We start from the raw sequence: 14,082 nt of genomic DNA, 5'->3' as shown, positions 1-14,082 counted from the left end.
AAACCTAACACAAAATTAAAAAATCATCAGAACCTTGAAATAAGGAAGACTGTCCTGAGCCCTAACTGACGCTTCTGGGAAGTCCTGTTTCTAACCACTCCTTTGAGCAATCAGTTGGTTACTCCCCGTCGGTGTCCTTGGCCTCTGAGTCCCACGTCACCTGAGTCTGACCTCTCCCGACGCTGCTGAGAGCTGAGATGCTGCCCCAGAATCAAGCTGTTACTTTTTCCTGGATGAGGCCTGGATCTTGTCAAGCAACAGTGACGTGCAAGTTACTTTCATCCTTTTCATCAGAACACACCTTGTACCAGTTTTGCCAAGACAAGCGTCACTCTTTCTAAAAAGGCAACAGGTCATTTTTCACCTCTACATCTGGGTCTGAACTTTTAAATGAATGTCTAGTTCTACACTCCGCTTGGGAGGGGGGTCCACCATGTACAGAACACTCATTATGGACCAAAGACTCTACCTATTGAATCCTTGCACCAGCAACAGCCCTTCAGGGAAGACATTATTATCTGCATTCTACAGGAGAGGGAATAGAAGCTCAGAGAGGTTCGGAAACCTGCCCCAAGCCACACAGCAGGTTAGGAGGAGCCGCGGCCTGAAACTCCACCTGGTTCCTAACCTCATGCGCTGCCCGCCACCACGCCCAGGGGACTCTCCGAATTTAGAATATGAGGAACAAATGAGGCCCCAGATTAGTATCACTTCCCTCCTCTCAGGAGATGGGAACCTGACAGGAGTCTAATAAAAATGTCACTCATAAAAAAAATGTGCTGTTTTGCACACCCAGGTATCACTGAGAATATAATCCTCTGCTTGGCTGAATTACTTCTCCTGTCCTTTCCCTGTTTTTGCTGCCGCACTTCCCCCGACACTCGGCACCAAGATGGACGATGAAAGTTTCTGTTTAATTTCTGTGGGATCCATAAAGGGTGAATTCTGTCAAGAATCCAGAACTTTCATTCTTCCCACATAATCATCTCTCTAATAAAATAAAATTTTTATTAATTTTATATAACTTTAAACAAAATCATGAAAAAATAAAATAATAAAAACCAATTATAATAAAATTAATAAAATATATAAGTAAATAGAATATATAATAGAATTTTCTTTTCTCAGGAAAATCCAATCAAGTATGCCCATACAATGACAGAATTCTGAAGTTCTTAAAAATATAGAAAGGCACTTAAAAATAAATGTCTGTTTACTTGTCTGCTCATCTCTGTGCCTCTAATGATGTCTGGCGTGTGGTCGGCATTCAGTATTTTTTTTAACATTTTGGGGGTATTATTTATTTATTTAATTATTTGGGGGAGGAGGTAATTAGGTTCATTTATTTCTTTTAATTTTTTTAATGGAGGTACTGGGGATTGAACCCAGGCCCTTGTGGGCTAAACATGCACTCTACCACTGAGCTATACCCTTCCCCTTCGGCACTCCATATTGATGATTTATCGACAGACTGACTTTCCTGGGCGACATTTCTGAGACGAACGCCACCTTCTGGAATTTCTCTGCAGAGATGCACGGTTTATAACAATACAGGCACAGCCAGCTAACCCACCCTCTGAAGACTAGGAGCTGCAGGTATAATTGTACAAATTATGATACAGTAAAATACAGCAGATGACCTTGGCCTGAAAAGGAGCCGGAATGGCAGTGTGGGTCCCCAGGCTCTGCCGTCCCGGGGGTGCCCTTACCTGGCTGCAGGTGGGCGCCTCGCAGGCTCTGCGTCACCGTCTCCGGTCCTGTGGCCGCGGACACGCCGTAGGCATCCTCCAGGGTCGCTGTCTGCGGTGCTGATTTTCTCAACTTCAAGGCAGTGAATGGGGTGAGGAAGCGGTGGTCCACGGCCAGGGCCTGCACCTTCTGCCTCAGCCGCTCCCTGTCCTGCTCGCCGTCGCTCTGCAGCCAGGCACTGAGCAGCTCCTTCAGGGTCAGGTAGCTCCAGAGACGCTCCAGGTGGTTGGGGTCCTGGCCACCACCCTCGGGCTTGGAGCTTCCGGGGACGTCACTCTCCACCTTCCGAGGATCCACGGGCACGTCCTTCTTGAGTAGGACGAACTTCTTACTGTTGCTGGCCGTCACTTGCACGTGCAACTGGCCCAGCCCCTTGTCCGCCAGCTTCCCCGCAATGACGATCTCTGAGCCATTGAAGTAGTTGGGGAACAGGGTCCTGGTGGCGTGCTCCACTAAGCTGGGCGGATAATCCACGCGGATGTCCGAGAGGAGAGGGGTCCTGATCTCATCATAGAATCTGGAGTGGAGAGACAGAGAGAGAATCAGGGCCCACCTGGGCTACAGGCAGGACACGTCCTAGAGGACACGACGGGCTGTCAGAGGGGTGGATCTGATCCTCGGAGCAACCAAGTTCAACACTCCACCCAGCAGGACGTTCCTGACAGGAAGCCACGCAGCAGGAGCTTGAACACCACTGGTGACGGGGAACTCACTACCTCACAAGCTTCCTCGCTGACTGTCAGCTGCTCCGAGGAGGAGGAGGGGGGTGCTCCTTGGAGCTCACAACCTCCCTCCCTGCAATTTCCACCCAGTGGTCTCCGGTTTACTTCTGGAGCAACATAGCTCTAGAATGAAAGAGTCTGATCCCTCTTCAATATTTAGATGCTTGAGTGGGGAGGGTAGAGCTCAACGATGGAGCACGTGCTTAGCATCCACGAGGTCTTGGGTTCAATCCCCTGTACCTCCATTAAAACACACAAAAAACCCAGATGCTTGAAAGCACTGACACTTGGATGTCTGACAAACACTGCTGTGTGCTCCTGGAAGCCTCCTTTTTATGGAGCCTAATCCATCCCTGTTTCGTACCTGTTCTGCCTATGATACGATTTCAAGAACCCCTGACCGCTCTCGGCCACCTTCCTTGTGCACACCTACATTTCCCAAAGGGCCTCTGAAAGCATCTTCCTTAGAACCAAACACATATTCCAGGTGGACTCCAACCAGCCCGTTACACTTGAGAAATCTGCCCTCGACGTTGACATGGCACTTTTGGTCATGCAGCATCTGCTGGCTTTAGCGCTTCTCCTGGTATGTTACATGGAGACCATTAAAATCTCCTTTCCAAGGATCTCAAGTGCAGAGGTTGTGGAGTTAGACTTCCGTCTCGGTCACTTCCTTGCTGTGTGTCCTAGGACATGTGACTTAACCTCTCTGAACTTCAGTTCCTTCCTCTATAAAACTGGCAAGTTAACAGTAACTACTTTGATAGACTGCTAGTGGTCCCCTCAAACCCATGCTGCCTTTCTTCCATAATAATTGAGTTTTAACCAGGCACACGCCCATCCAGGTAAAAACTACACTCCTTAGCTGCCACTGTGGCCACATACGGCCACGTTCTCACCAGTGGAATGGGAGTCGAAGTAATACAGGCCATGCCTGTAATGCCTGCTGAAAATAAAATGGCTTGTCTGGCTTTCTTTCCTTTCCCCCTTTTGGGAGCTGGAATACAGAAGTGACAGTGACCTAATTTCAGCCTTGCAGTGAAGGACGACCCCCAAGGGGTGCAGAGCAATAACATGGAAGGGACCTGAGTCTCCGAGTGACTTCGTGGAGCAGAACCTGATCCGTCCGGACTACTGCAGGCGACAGTCTGTCATCTGCACGGCAGCTTAGCCTTTACCCCATATACCTGCCCCTAGGATATCGGTGAGGGTCGCGTGAGATGGTGCACGCAGACCTGCCCGCATGCCGTAAGTTCTCAGGGACTGCTGGGTGCTAACCATGTTTCCGTGGCATAGCAGAGCAGTGGATTTGCTTCAGTGTAACTGCTTTGCCTGTGAACACGTTATTGAATTTCGATTCTGCTACGCCACATGTTAGATTCTCCCTCTTTGAATGTGGTTTTGGATAACTTTGAAAATGTGGATGCAAATCTGTGCTTTCATTTAAAGCTTTGACAAAAATGCTGGGGGTGGGGAACAGGGGCTGTCCCCCAACAAGGACCTATCTGTACTGCCCCCCTTTAAAGACCCCCAGTTAGAGTCATCATTAGAGAATGCTCTTTGATTATGGCTATCAAACAAACACCTGTAAATCTACTGAAACATCACTTTTCCTTTTGAGAATATATTATATATGCTGGAAAGCAGATTCAAGCACAGAATGCTGACACAGGCAGCACTTCCTCGAATGAACAGCAAAGTCACACCTCGTATTTGGCAACTTGATATCTGAAGGGAGGAACCGAGCTGAGTTAAAAAATTTAAGTTCCAGTTTCTTCTCCACCCCAAGTACAGCACAATCAGCGACCAGCTGGAACTGGCCATTTTGCTTCAAAATAAAAACATGATCATTAACGAGTACGCAACATGGGGCTGACACTGCTTCCACCTCGCGCACAGCGTGGAATTAGCGTAAGTACGGGCATAAACTGCTTTACTGCGCTTTGCACATATTGCACTTTTTTGTACAGTGAAGGTTTGTGGTAACCCTGTGTTGTCAGATGACGGTTGGCAGCTTCTAGCAATGAAGTATTTTAAATTAAGGCGTGTACGTTGTTCAGGTCTGATGCTACTGAACACTTAACAGACTAACGTGTGGTGTAAACATAACTTTCACGTGCACAGGGAAAACAATCTGTGTGACTCGCTCCATTGCGATATTTGTGGTGTTTCAGATTTTTTTTTTAATTTTATTTTTTGGGGGGCAAGGTAGTTAAGTTTTTGTTTGTTTGTTTGTTTGTTTAAATGGAGGTACCGGGGACTGAACCCAGGACCTCCTGCATGCTAAGCAGGTGCTCTGCCGCTGAGCCATGATATTTGGTTTATTGCTGAGGTCTAGAACTGAACCTGCAGTTTCTCCGCGGTACTTCTTTGTATTATGAAGTTCTTTGGAATGTTAAGAAGACATTTAGATCAACTATATTTCAATTTTAAAAAATTTTAAAAAGAAGACAGCTATAACCCCTAAATCCTATTGTCCGATCATAATCCTCACTTTACAGATAGGTAAACTGAGGCATGGACCACCCTCAATCTTGCCACAAGGCACAAATCACAAGGCAGGACCAGAACGCGAACCCAGATCTGCCTGGTTTCACGAGCCGTCGGGATGTCTCCGGCGTAAGGAGTTAAGATCGCGTCCAGCACCAAGACATCCTTGGTCCTGGCCCCCACCTGCATTCCCCCGGTGAAGCCAACCCTCCACCCCGAGAAGCAGGGTGCACGGACCCGATGAGCTGTGAGCCCGCGTCCTCGTCTTCCTGGACGCGCCGTGTGAGCCCGCAGTTCTCCAGGGACAGCTTCTCCAGGAGCTTGAAGTCCACGTCGTCCCCGATGCCCACCGTGAAGATGCAGACCTGGCCCCGGGCGGCCTCCCTGGTGTTGTTGAGGATCTGGGGCGTGTGGGTCTCCCCAACGGTGGGCTTCCCGTCCGTCAGGAAGACGATGAGGGACACGCTGCGGGCCTCGACATCGTTGTGGGCCACGAGGTCGTTGAGCAGCCTGATGGCCCTCTGCAGGGCCCCGTTGATGTCCGTGCCTGCGGGTCACAAAGCAGGACTGCTCACATCCCTGCTGCCCTCTCCGCCGGGGGCGCCCTCACGGCTGCGGCTCACTCTCCCGGCTTCCACAGGAGTGGCGTGCAGGGAAAGAAGTCACCTGCACTCACAGGGTGATTCCGGGTCACGCAGCCGGTCTACAAACTCGGCAAGCACTTGCTAAAAGGCCCAGAACTATCCCCCCATGTGCACCCTTCTCCTGAAGGTGTCTGATGGCACCTTGCCGGACAAGTCTCCGCTCCCTTAGTGGGGGTGGTTTCTACGTCCTTTTCTGAGAAGAGCTTTGAACAGAGCGGGGTGGGGGGGGACTGGGTGCAGGGATCTGGAGAAAGAGTCACAGAGAGAAGGAAAGGCCACAGAATGAGGAGGTGAGGGCACTGGAGACAATGGCAGGTGACTTCAAATGTGGCGTGGGGCACCCTCAGCTTCCCCCAGAGCCCCTGGGGCGCATGCCCTGCTCCCCTGACACGGCCCGCCAAGAGGACCAACCTAAGATGCGCACATTCAAATGCACAAAACACGAGTCATCCACTTGGCTTTCATTCCCCAACCCCAGAAACAATTTACAAGAACAGCTTCATTGTTTGGGACTCGAGATAAACCAGAAAAGGCTCCAAAACCTATCAGGTGTCTCCCCCTCTAACTTACTTGACCATCTTCATTTGGGGCCTGGAAGAGGAGAAACGTGAGCTTCTGGGAAAGCTCGCAGCTGTTATCTCCTTTCCTGGGATCAGCATCGGCTTTCAAATCCACGTCTCTGGGCAGAAAATTAGCTACTCACTTCTCACGTCGCAGCTGAAGGGCAAAAACGGGACCTGCACTTACCTCCAGTGGGTGACATGTGGTGAATGTAGACTTTGCCGTCTCTGATGTTGTTGGGAGTAACCGACACCAAATGGTCCTTCCAGACCTTGATCCGGTTGGAAAATCCAATGATATTGAAACGATCCTGGGGTCGGAGGTCATGCAGAATCGTGAAGAGGGCGTCCTTGGTCTAGGCAGAGACAGAAACAAACCCAGTCACGTCTGATTGCATTAGTCCCCATGTCCCCTGGCTTGGAAACTGCACACCGGGGACCATCCCAGGGTTAAAGGTAAGGGCCAGCTATGTGAAGGGCCTTGGATAAATGTCAAGGAACTCTGTCACCCAGCTGGAAGAAAACGGCATTAATATGTTGCAATTTTATACCAGCCGAGAATGGGTGTTTCATACACGAAATGCGTCTGCTGGAGTCCCCGGCGCATCAGGCCCCTGAAACTTCGCCGCTGCTCTCCTCTTGGCCTGGAATGTTCTTCCCCACTGCCTTGTGCTCATGTCTCATCTGACAAGCCCCACATCATTCTTCAAAACACAGCTAACAAGCTATATTCTCCACCTGAAACATTTCCCAGCTCCTCTAAAGGGAGTGGGTCCTTGCTCCTCAATGCACTCACATTACAAAGTGCATTACCCAGTCATGACTAATGTCTGCTTTGTGCCTTTTTCCAGATATTTTGTAGGCGGGGTCCATCTATTTTCTTGTCGCCCAGTGCAGAGGACTCCTGACACACAGGAGGCACTGGAGAGAAGTTCAGACAACGAATGAGAGCATGGACATCTCAGGAATTATCGATTAAAGGTACCAATAATAAATACCATAGGGATTGAAAAGAGAATGTTCACAGCAGCACTACATACAATATCCAAGACATGGAAGCAATCTCAATGTCCATCAACAGATGACTGGAAAGGAAGTTGTGGTATATTTATACAATGGAACACTACTCAGCCATAAAAAAGAATAAAATCATGCCATTTGTAGCAACATGGATGAACACAGAAATTATCATACTGAATGAAGTAAGACAGACAGAGAAAGACAAATATATGATATCAATTATATGTGGAATCTAAAAAAATGATATAAACTTATTTACAAACCAGCAATAGACTAACAGACACAGAAAACAAACTTATGATTACCAAAGGGGAACAACTAAATGGTTAAAATATAATGGCCCCACCCTCTGAGAGCCTCTTTCATTTGACACTCACTTGTCACACTGTAGCATTATTATTTCTTCAAGCCCTTTCCCATCTCAGGACCTTTGCACCTACTGTTCCCTGTGCCCGGAATGCTCTTCCCTACAGTCTGCACTAGTTCGGGCCTCCACCTCATCCTTCAGTTCTGGGCTCACTCGTTGTTTCACTGTCCTCTTGAGCATGGCACCTGTTCTCCTCCTCCACAGTGTTGACAGAGAGGACGTCATTATGTATTTGTGCATTTGCTGGACCGTCCAGTTCAGTTCTGCACCCCTGGGTGCAGGAGGTTTTTGAGTCTACCACTCAGTTGTGCCTGGCCACATGGCAGATTCTCCATACGTTTCCCGAATAAGTGAATGCCAAGAAAGCTGTCTGTCACACTAGACGGGGCACCTCAGAACAGCTGTCCCCTCCTCTCCCAACACGATGGCTGGCACACTGCGTGCTGTCAGTAAACATGTGTTGAACGAGTAATTCTGAGAGAGAGAGAGGGAGGGTGGGAGAGATGGAATTCTATGGAGTGAATACAAAGGAAATGACAGAGGCACAGCCCGCATCCTTGAGAACCTACGACGGATGATGCTGAGAAGGATGGTGCGCAGGGAACACAGCGCTGACTGGTGGGCAGAGCGAAAGCCAAAAAGACAGTCAACAGATGGGTGGAGTGCTGATGCTGATGGCGGGGCCGGGAAGCTGGCCCCGGCTTGACCCTTCGCCCTTCCTCCCACTCAGCGCCAACACGACCCCAGTGAGAACCAAGACAGTCTTGGTCCAAGTGCCTAGACCTCCGGGAAGTCTGAAGGTGCACAGCTGGGAGGTGACAGCCGGGACCAGAGCAAGCAGTGGCCATCCCTGAGACGACACGGTTGGGAGACTGGTGCTAAGGCAGGCACCTGGAAATATCCCCACAGTTTGACCTCAGGGCTGGCCGGCATTGCCCGGCGCGGGCTGGGACACAGGGACCTTGTCAGAAGACTCCCTTTCGCTGAGCTGCTGGCATCCTTAGGGATGCCTTAAATAGTGTGCTGTAGCCCCCGGGGCGACTGGCCTGGCTCCCCGGCGGGTATTTTTTTCCCGATCATGACGAATACTCTGCTCTAGGAATAGCCTGTCCACCCTCCTCCCCTTAGCTCAGCAGCGACGGGTTTCTTATGACCTTGTATGGCCACAGCTGTAGCTTATCCCCACGTGCACCAAGGGATGGCAGACCAGCCGGCTCCCCAGGGCTCCATTTCCTGTTGCCTTGGGACCTTCAGGATGGTCTCCAGGTCCTCATCCCAAGGGGCCTGGGCAGAAACTCCTGCATCCACCACCACCCATTAACCCTTTCCCAGCTCATGGGTGGACGGCCACGGAAGCTCTGCATGCCGTAGGGGCTTAAAGGGCAGGAGGAAGGTGAGTGTCCAGACGGAAGAGAAAACGCGAGGGAGCTTAAGTTGATATTTCTGTCCCCTGTGTTTATATGCTGAAGATGAACAAGATATTTTCTAAGACTACAGCCCAGAGAACAAGGTAGTAAGCACATCCCAGAAAGATCAGAGGAAGCCCAGAAAGGCCAAGAAGGTACCATCCAAGCTGGTGGCAAAGCCTGGACTGCCCTGAAGGCACCAGCTGGTCAGTTCCCAGAAGCATCAATCCACCTGCAGCGGGTGTCCGTGGACTCCCTACAGATCCCTGGGGGCCACCTGTCAACACCAGTCCCGTACGGGTAAGCAGAGGGCTCCTTCCAACACGCCAGGGTGTGCTGGGACTGAAGGAAGATACAAAAGCCACACAAATGCAACGAGTGGAGAAAAAGGGCCTATTTCTCATTACTCGGGTAGTGAAGAGGCGCCTTGGCCCAGAAGGAACAGCAGACAGGATTCCTCTTGATCCTCGCCACGCAGAACACAAAGGCCGGGGCGACGCTCCGCGTGGAACCACTTCACAGTGAGGAATTCTCCTCCTCGTAGCCACTGTCCTTGGGTTGAACGGAGGGAGGAAAAGGATTTCCTCTGCAAACAAGGTCTTAGGAGGTCACTCCAGCTCTGCCTTCAGTTTATTTTTCAGTAAGCCTTTCCATCTCTGTCCATGAGAATCCTTGCAGGCACAAGGCAAGTATAAATCAATAAAAGTAAGCTCTCTGTTTCAGACTCTCTGTTCATTCAGCATGGCTGGCGATGTCCCTCTTGTTCCTGTGGGTCTTCAGGAAAGAGGGTGATGTGGTCGCCCCGATGGTGTCTGCAGGAGGGGGCAGAGCTGGGCCCCAGGAGGGGCAGCCCCCCTGCACCCTTCACTCGTGCTGCCCCTCATTAGGGCTGGCTCCAGGAAAGAGAGGTCCAGGGGGCAGCTCTGTTCCACACACTCCTCCTTGCAGCAAGCCGTCCAAGGGACCAGGGATGGAACCTTCCTTTCTCTCCCCTCTCCCCCTTCCCTATAAAACAGCCCCAGCACCTACAGGCTCTTGGCACAGCCCTCAAAAGGCTGTGCGTTCCACTGCACCAATACCATGTTGTGAACGGCTATTAGACATTCCCCAAGGAGACAAGTGTTATGCAATCAGACCCTCAGAGGGACCCTCCTTGGAGCCACGAGAAGCCCAGCTGCCGGCCACCCCCTGTGAGCACAGCCACCAGGCACCCGCGGACGCAGTGTTTCTGAAACACTTCTGTATCTGCGCCAAACCACGCTCACCAGGATCCAGCTCTGATACAAAAGGCTTTTGTCCCACAGACCCGGGGTTGCTGAGCACAAGTGGAGCCCATGACATCACAGGGGAAGTCCAAGTCCAAGGCTATGCAATCTCAGCCATCCCCCGCGGTCAGCAGAATGGTCCCGCTGTTCCCCCAAGCCGGCCCGCCACTCGCCTCCTTCTAAACCGTTTACCAACGAGCTGACGTTCTCTCTCTCCTTTTGAAGGAACCCAACAGAAAATCGCCTATGATTTTCCTCCTAGGAAACAGAAGAAATCGAGGACCTTCTAAAAATCCGATTTGAAACAGACTCGCAGACCACAGCAAACGATCTTACGGTTACCAGGGAGAGGGGGTGGGAAGGGATAAACTTGAGAGTCTGAGCTTTACAAGTGTTAGCCGCTATATATAAAAATACATTTTAAAAAAGTTTCTTCTGTCGAGCACAGGGAACTACGTTCAATATCTTGTAATAATCTTTAATGAAAAAGAATATGAAAACGAATATATGTCTGTATATGTATGACTGGGACATTGTGCTGTGCACCAGAAATGGACATGCTGTAACTGACTGTACTTCAATAAATAAATAAATAAAAGAAGTCCAATTTGAGCCAAGAATGAGAATCAGAATCAGCAGAAACACACCCTGAAAATGGTCCTACGCTTCTGAGAGATCACACTGCGGAATGGAATACACCCAGTAGGAACTGGTTACAGGTCAGCCTTCTCCCTGGTCCGGGAGGGTAGAGACAACAGCCACTGGTGGGGAGGACTCTCCTCCTGTGAGCCGAAGTCTTTCCTGATGCCAGCAGGGGGACCCCTCCATGCCCGGGACGTCCGAGTCCTTCCATTTGAAGGGACAGACAAAAATGAAAGAAACAGTCTGTGATCCCACCAAAGTTTGCAACACCAGAGCCTCACGGCAACCTCCAACTGCTTGTCTGAGCCGGCGACGAGGCAGATGGAGATGTTCACATGCCAGTCCCTCCCTGCGTCCGTCCCAAGTCACCCCGGAGTTGTGGTCGCGGTTAAGACTGGAGCAGCCACGACGAGTCGGCGAGGATGCCAGTCCCGGGTACCAACTATGCTTCAGTGAGAGCATCTCAAGACCATGGCGTTTCAAGATCACAAAAACCTATTCTGTAAAAGGCAGCACAACCTTCTACATACAGGGCTTTCAACGATTTGAAGGGAAGTTTTCTGAAATCTTATCGTGACTGATCCACCAAGTGATCAGGTTTAAAAAAAAGAATCCCAACTTTAGGAACAAGGCAATAAATTGAGTGAGAAAGATCATTTCTCTGTAATGTATTTGTGTCTGTTTCATTGTGACATTTTCCAAAAAATCCAGCAACAGATTGGTTTCAGAGAAGAACCCAAAACATTTTAAAATGTTACCCCACTGGTAACAGTGTGAGCACACTTTAAGAGGCCACGTAAACTCACAAAGCAAGTCTATGATAACACAACGGCGGGTTCCTTCCTGTTGCTTCTCTGCCGTAAATATCTCCTGAAATGAACCACATGATATAATTTATATTCAAAGCAGAGATTTTTAACTGTTATATAAGAAACATACAGCATCAAAAAGGTGTCTGTCAAATTTGAGGGATCTTTCTGAAAGCAACTAAAACGATTTTCTACTGGCCAAACTGTTCTTTTTAGAGAAAGAACAGAAATGAAGAGAATTTCTTTATAGAATTGGAAAATTGGGGATGGAAGTTATCAGATCTTCCAATGTTTTAAAACAGTTTGGTAAATGCTAACTTTTAACTTGAAACTTCACCTAGACGTGAACAGAGAAAACAGTATTTCTTTGGTCTCTATATTGTAATGTCCACGCGATTCTGAAGAGCATATTTTAAAATTTAAGCAAAATCATAAGGCTCTGTATTTTAAAATATTTTAAAGATACTGTAATTTCATTCACTGTTTGAATTCTGATTTCAAATGTTCTCTCAATGCAGTCCTGTGCTAGATCATACTGCAACTCTGGTTCTAATTACCTATTTACTCACAATTTTACCCAATTCTATGTAAAAATACTAAATGATGGCTTCTTTTTTTTTTTAATTGAAGTACAGTCGATTTGCAACGTTGTGTTAGTTTCTGGGGTACAGCAAAGTGATTCAGTTTTACATACATATTCTTTTTCAGATTCTCTTTCATTATAGGTTATTACAAGATATTGAATATAGTTCCCTGTGCTACACAGTCGGACCTTGGTGTTTATCTATTTTATATATAGTAGTGTGTACCTGTTAATCCCAAACTCCTAATTTATCCCTCCCCCTCACTTCCACTTTGGTAACCACAGTTTGCTTTCTATGTCTGTGAGTCTATTTCTGGTTTGTAGATAAGTTCATTTGTATCATTTGTTAGAGTCCACATACAAGTGATATCATATGATATTTGTTTTTCTCTGACTTCACTTATGATGATCATCTCTAGGTCCATCCATATTCCAGCAAATGGCATGAATTCATTCTTTTTAGGGCTGAATAATACTTCACTGTATATTTATACCACCTCTTCTTTATCCAGTCATCTGTGGATGGACACTTAGGCTGTTTCCATGTCTTGGCTGTTCTAAACAGTGATGCTGTGAACACTGGGGTGCACGTGTCTTTCTGAATTAGGGTTTTCTCCGGATCTGTGCTAAATGGTTGCTTCTTCAAAGCAAAAGGAAAGCACTGTTCCAGTAAAAGTTCAGATCTCAATGCCAGTATTACTCCAGGACTGGTTCCAAAAAAGAATGACTTCTAACAAGTAAATTCTGGCTAAATAAAAAAGTCTGATTGGGTTTAGATATTAGAACATCTTTGCAATATAAACATAACTAGTCTTTGTGTTTGGATAACATTATTCTAACTTGAAAAGCAAAGCATCTCTCATATTAATGCTCTGGATAATGTTAAGATTCATCACCTAATGTTTTGACTTTGCTTTGACAAACGTATCAAATATTTACCTAATAAGGTCACTGTACATTTTTCTAAAAAGCGCTTTGCCAATAATACTTCTTTGATTCTTTACGATGTATTAAGCACAACTATTTTTCATGCTTGATGTAGAAATAACTCAAAAGAGATGATCTTTTTCACTTCTCTTCATGTGGAAGGTTGGTTCTTATCAGGATCTGCCCCCACGGCTGATTCCATACCTCTTACTCCGGCCTGTGGGCTCCAGGTAGGCACACCAGGTGTGGCTTCCTGCTCAGACACGAAGGAAATGAGAGGATGCTGACTGAGCAAAGTTCACAAAATTCACGGATCTTTGTAACTGGCGTCCTTCACCCGTGCTCTAACACACCTACCACCAGGATTGAGCCCTTGGTCCCTGGTGCCTGGTCTGGGGTCTGAAGTTTCGAGTTTCCAACTGTGTTTTTGGATTCTGGAGCCTCGCCCGTTACATTCTACAGAAATTTTTGGTGTCTGACTCTCTGACTGTCCCTTGAGCCCCATTCAACTTTCCCTGACGTGTGAGTTCTCGTGATTCCTGTCCCTGGCGTAGGTCCACCTAGGCTCCCGGCTTTAAACCCCCAGGGACACATGTTGAAGAACATCAGAACCATAACAGAAAGATGTGGAGAGGCTGTGAAAAAGCCGAGGTGAGTGTGAAAGAGCGGACCAGTTACGGAAGAAGCACCCGGAGCTCATCAGCACACAGAGACTGTCCGCACGGGGACAGCTGGACGAAGTGGGGCCACCCTCCCCCCGGCAGGCGTCCTGCGTCTGTCCCCTCACCTCTCAGAACCTTGTCTCCTGAGACTCTGCAGCGTCCATTGCTTTCTTACCAGCTCGGCTGTGCTCTTAAGGGGCTTGTTACAACGTACCGGCCTCTCCAAAGGTTCCTGG

At 48.4% G+C, this 14,082-nt stretch overlaps 1 protein-coding gene across 2 annotated transcripts in view; it reads right to left on the bottom strand.

Annotated features, from left to right (window-relative positions):
• The window catches only part of ITIH5 (inter-alpha-trypsin inhibitor heavy chain 5), a 63,849-nt gene that overhangs the window by 11,294 nt on the left and 38,473 nt on the right, over positions 1-14,082 (bottom strand). For both annotated transcript variants that reach the window (XM_072954933.1, XM_072954934.1), the window contains exons 8-10: positions 6,353-6,521; positions 5,199-5,508; positions 1,710-2,266 (exon numbers count right to left, since the gene is read on the bottom strand). In XM_072954933.1, the coding sequence (XP_072811034.1) occupies positions 1,710-2,266; positions 5,199-5,508; positions 6,353-6,521 (1,036 nt within the window). The remainder of the gene's footprint in view (positions 1-1,709; positions 2,267-5,198; positions 5,509-6,352; positions 6,522-14,082) is intronic.

The sequence above is a fragment of the Vicugna pacos genome, chromosome 35 (assembly GCF_048564905.1).
Source record: "Vicugna pacos chromosome 35, VicPac4, whole genome shotgun sequence".
Lineage (NCBI taxonomy): Eukaryota > Metazoa > Chordata > Mammalia > Artiodactyla > Camelidae > Vicugna > Vicugna pacos.
Note: the sequence above shows the minus strand (reverse complement) of the source record. Positions and strands in the feature narration are given on the sequence as shown.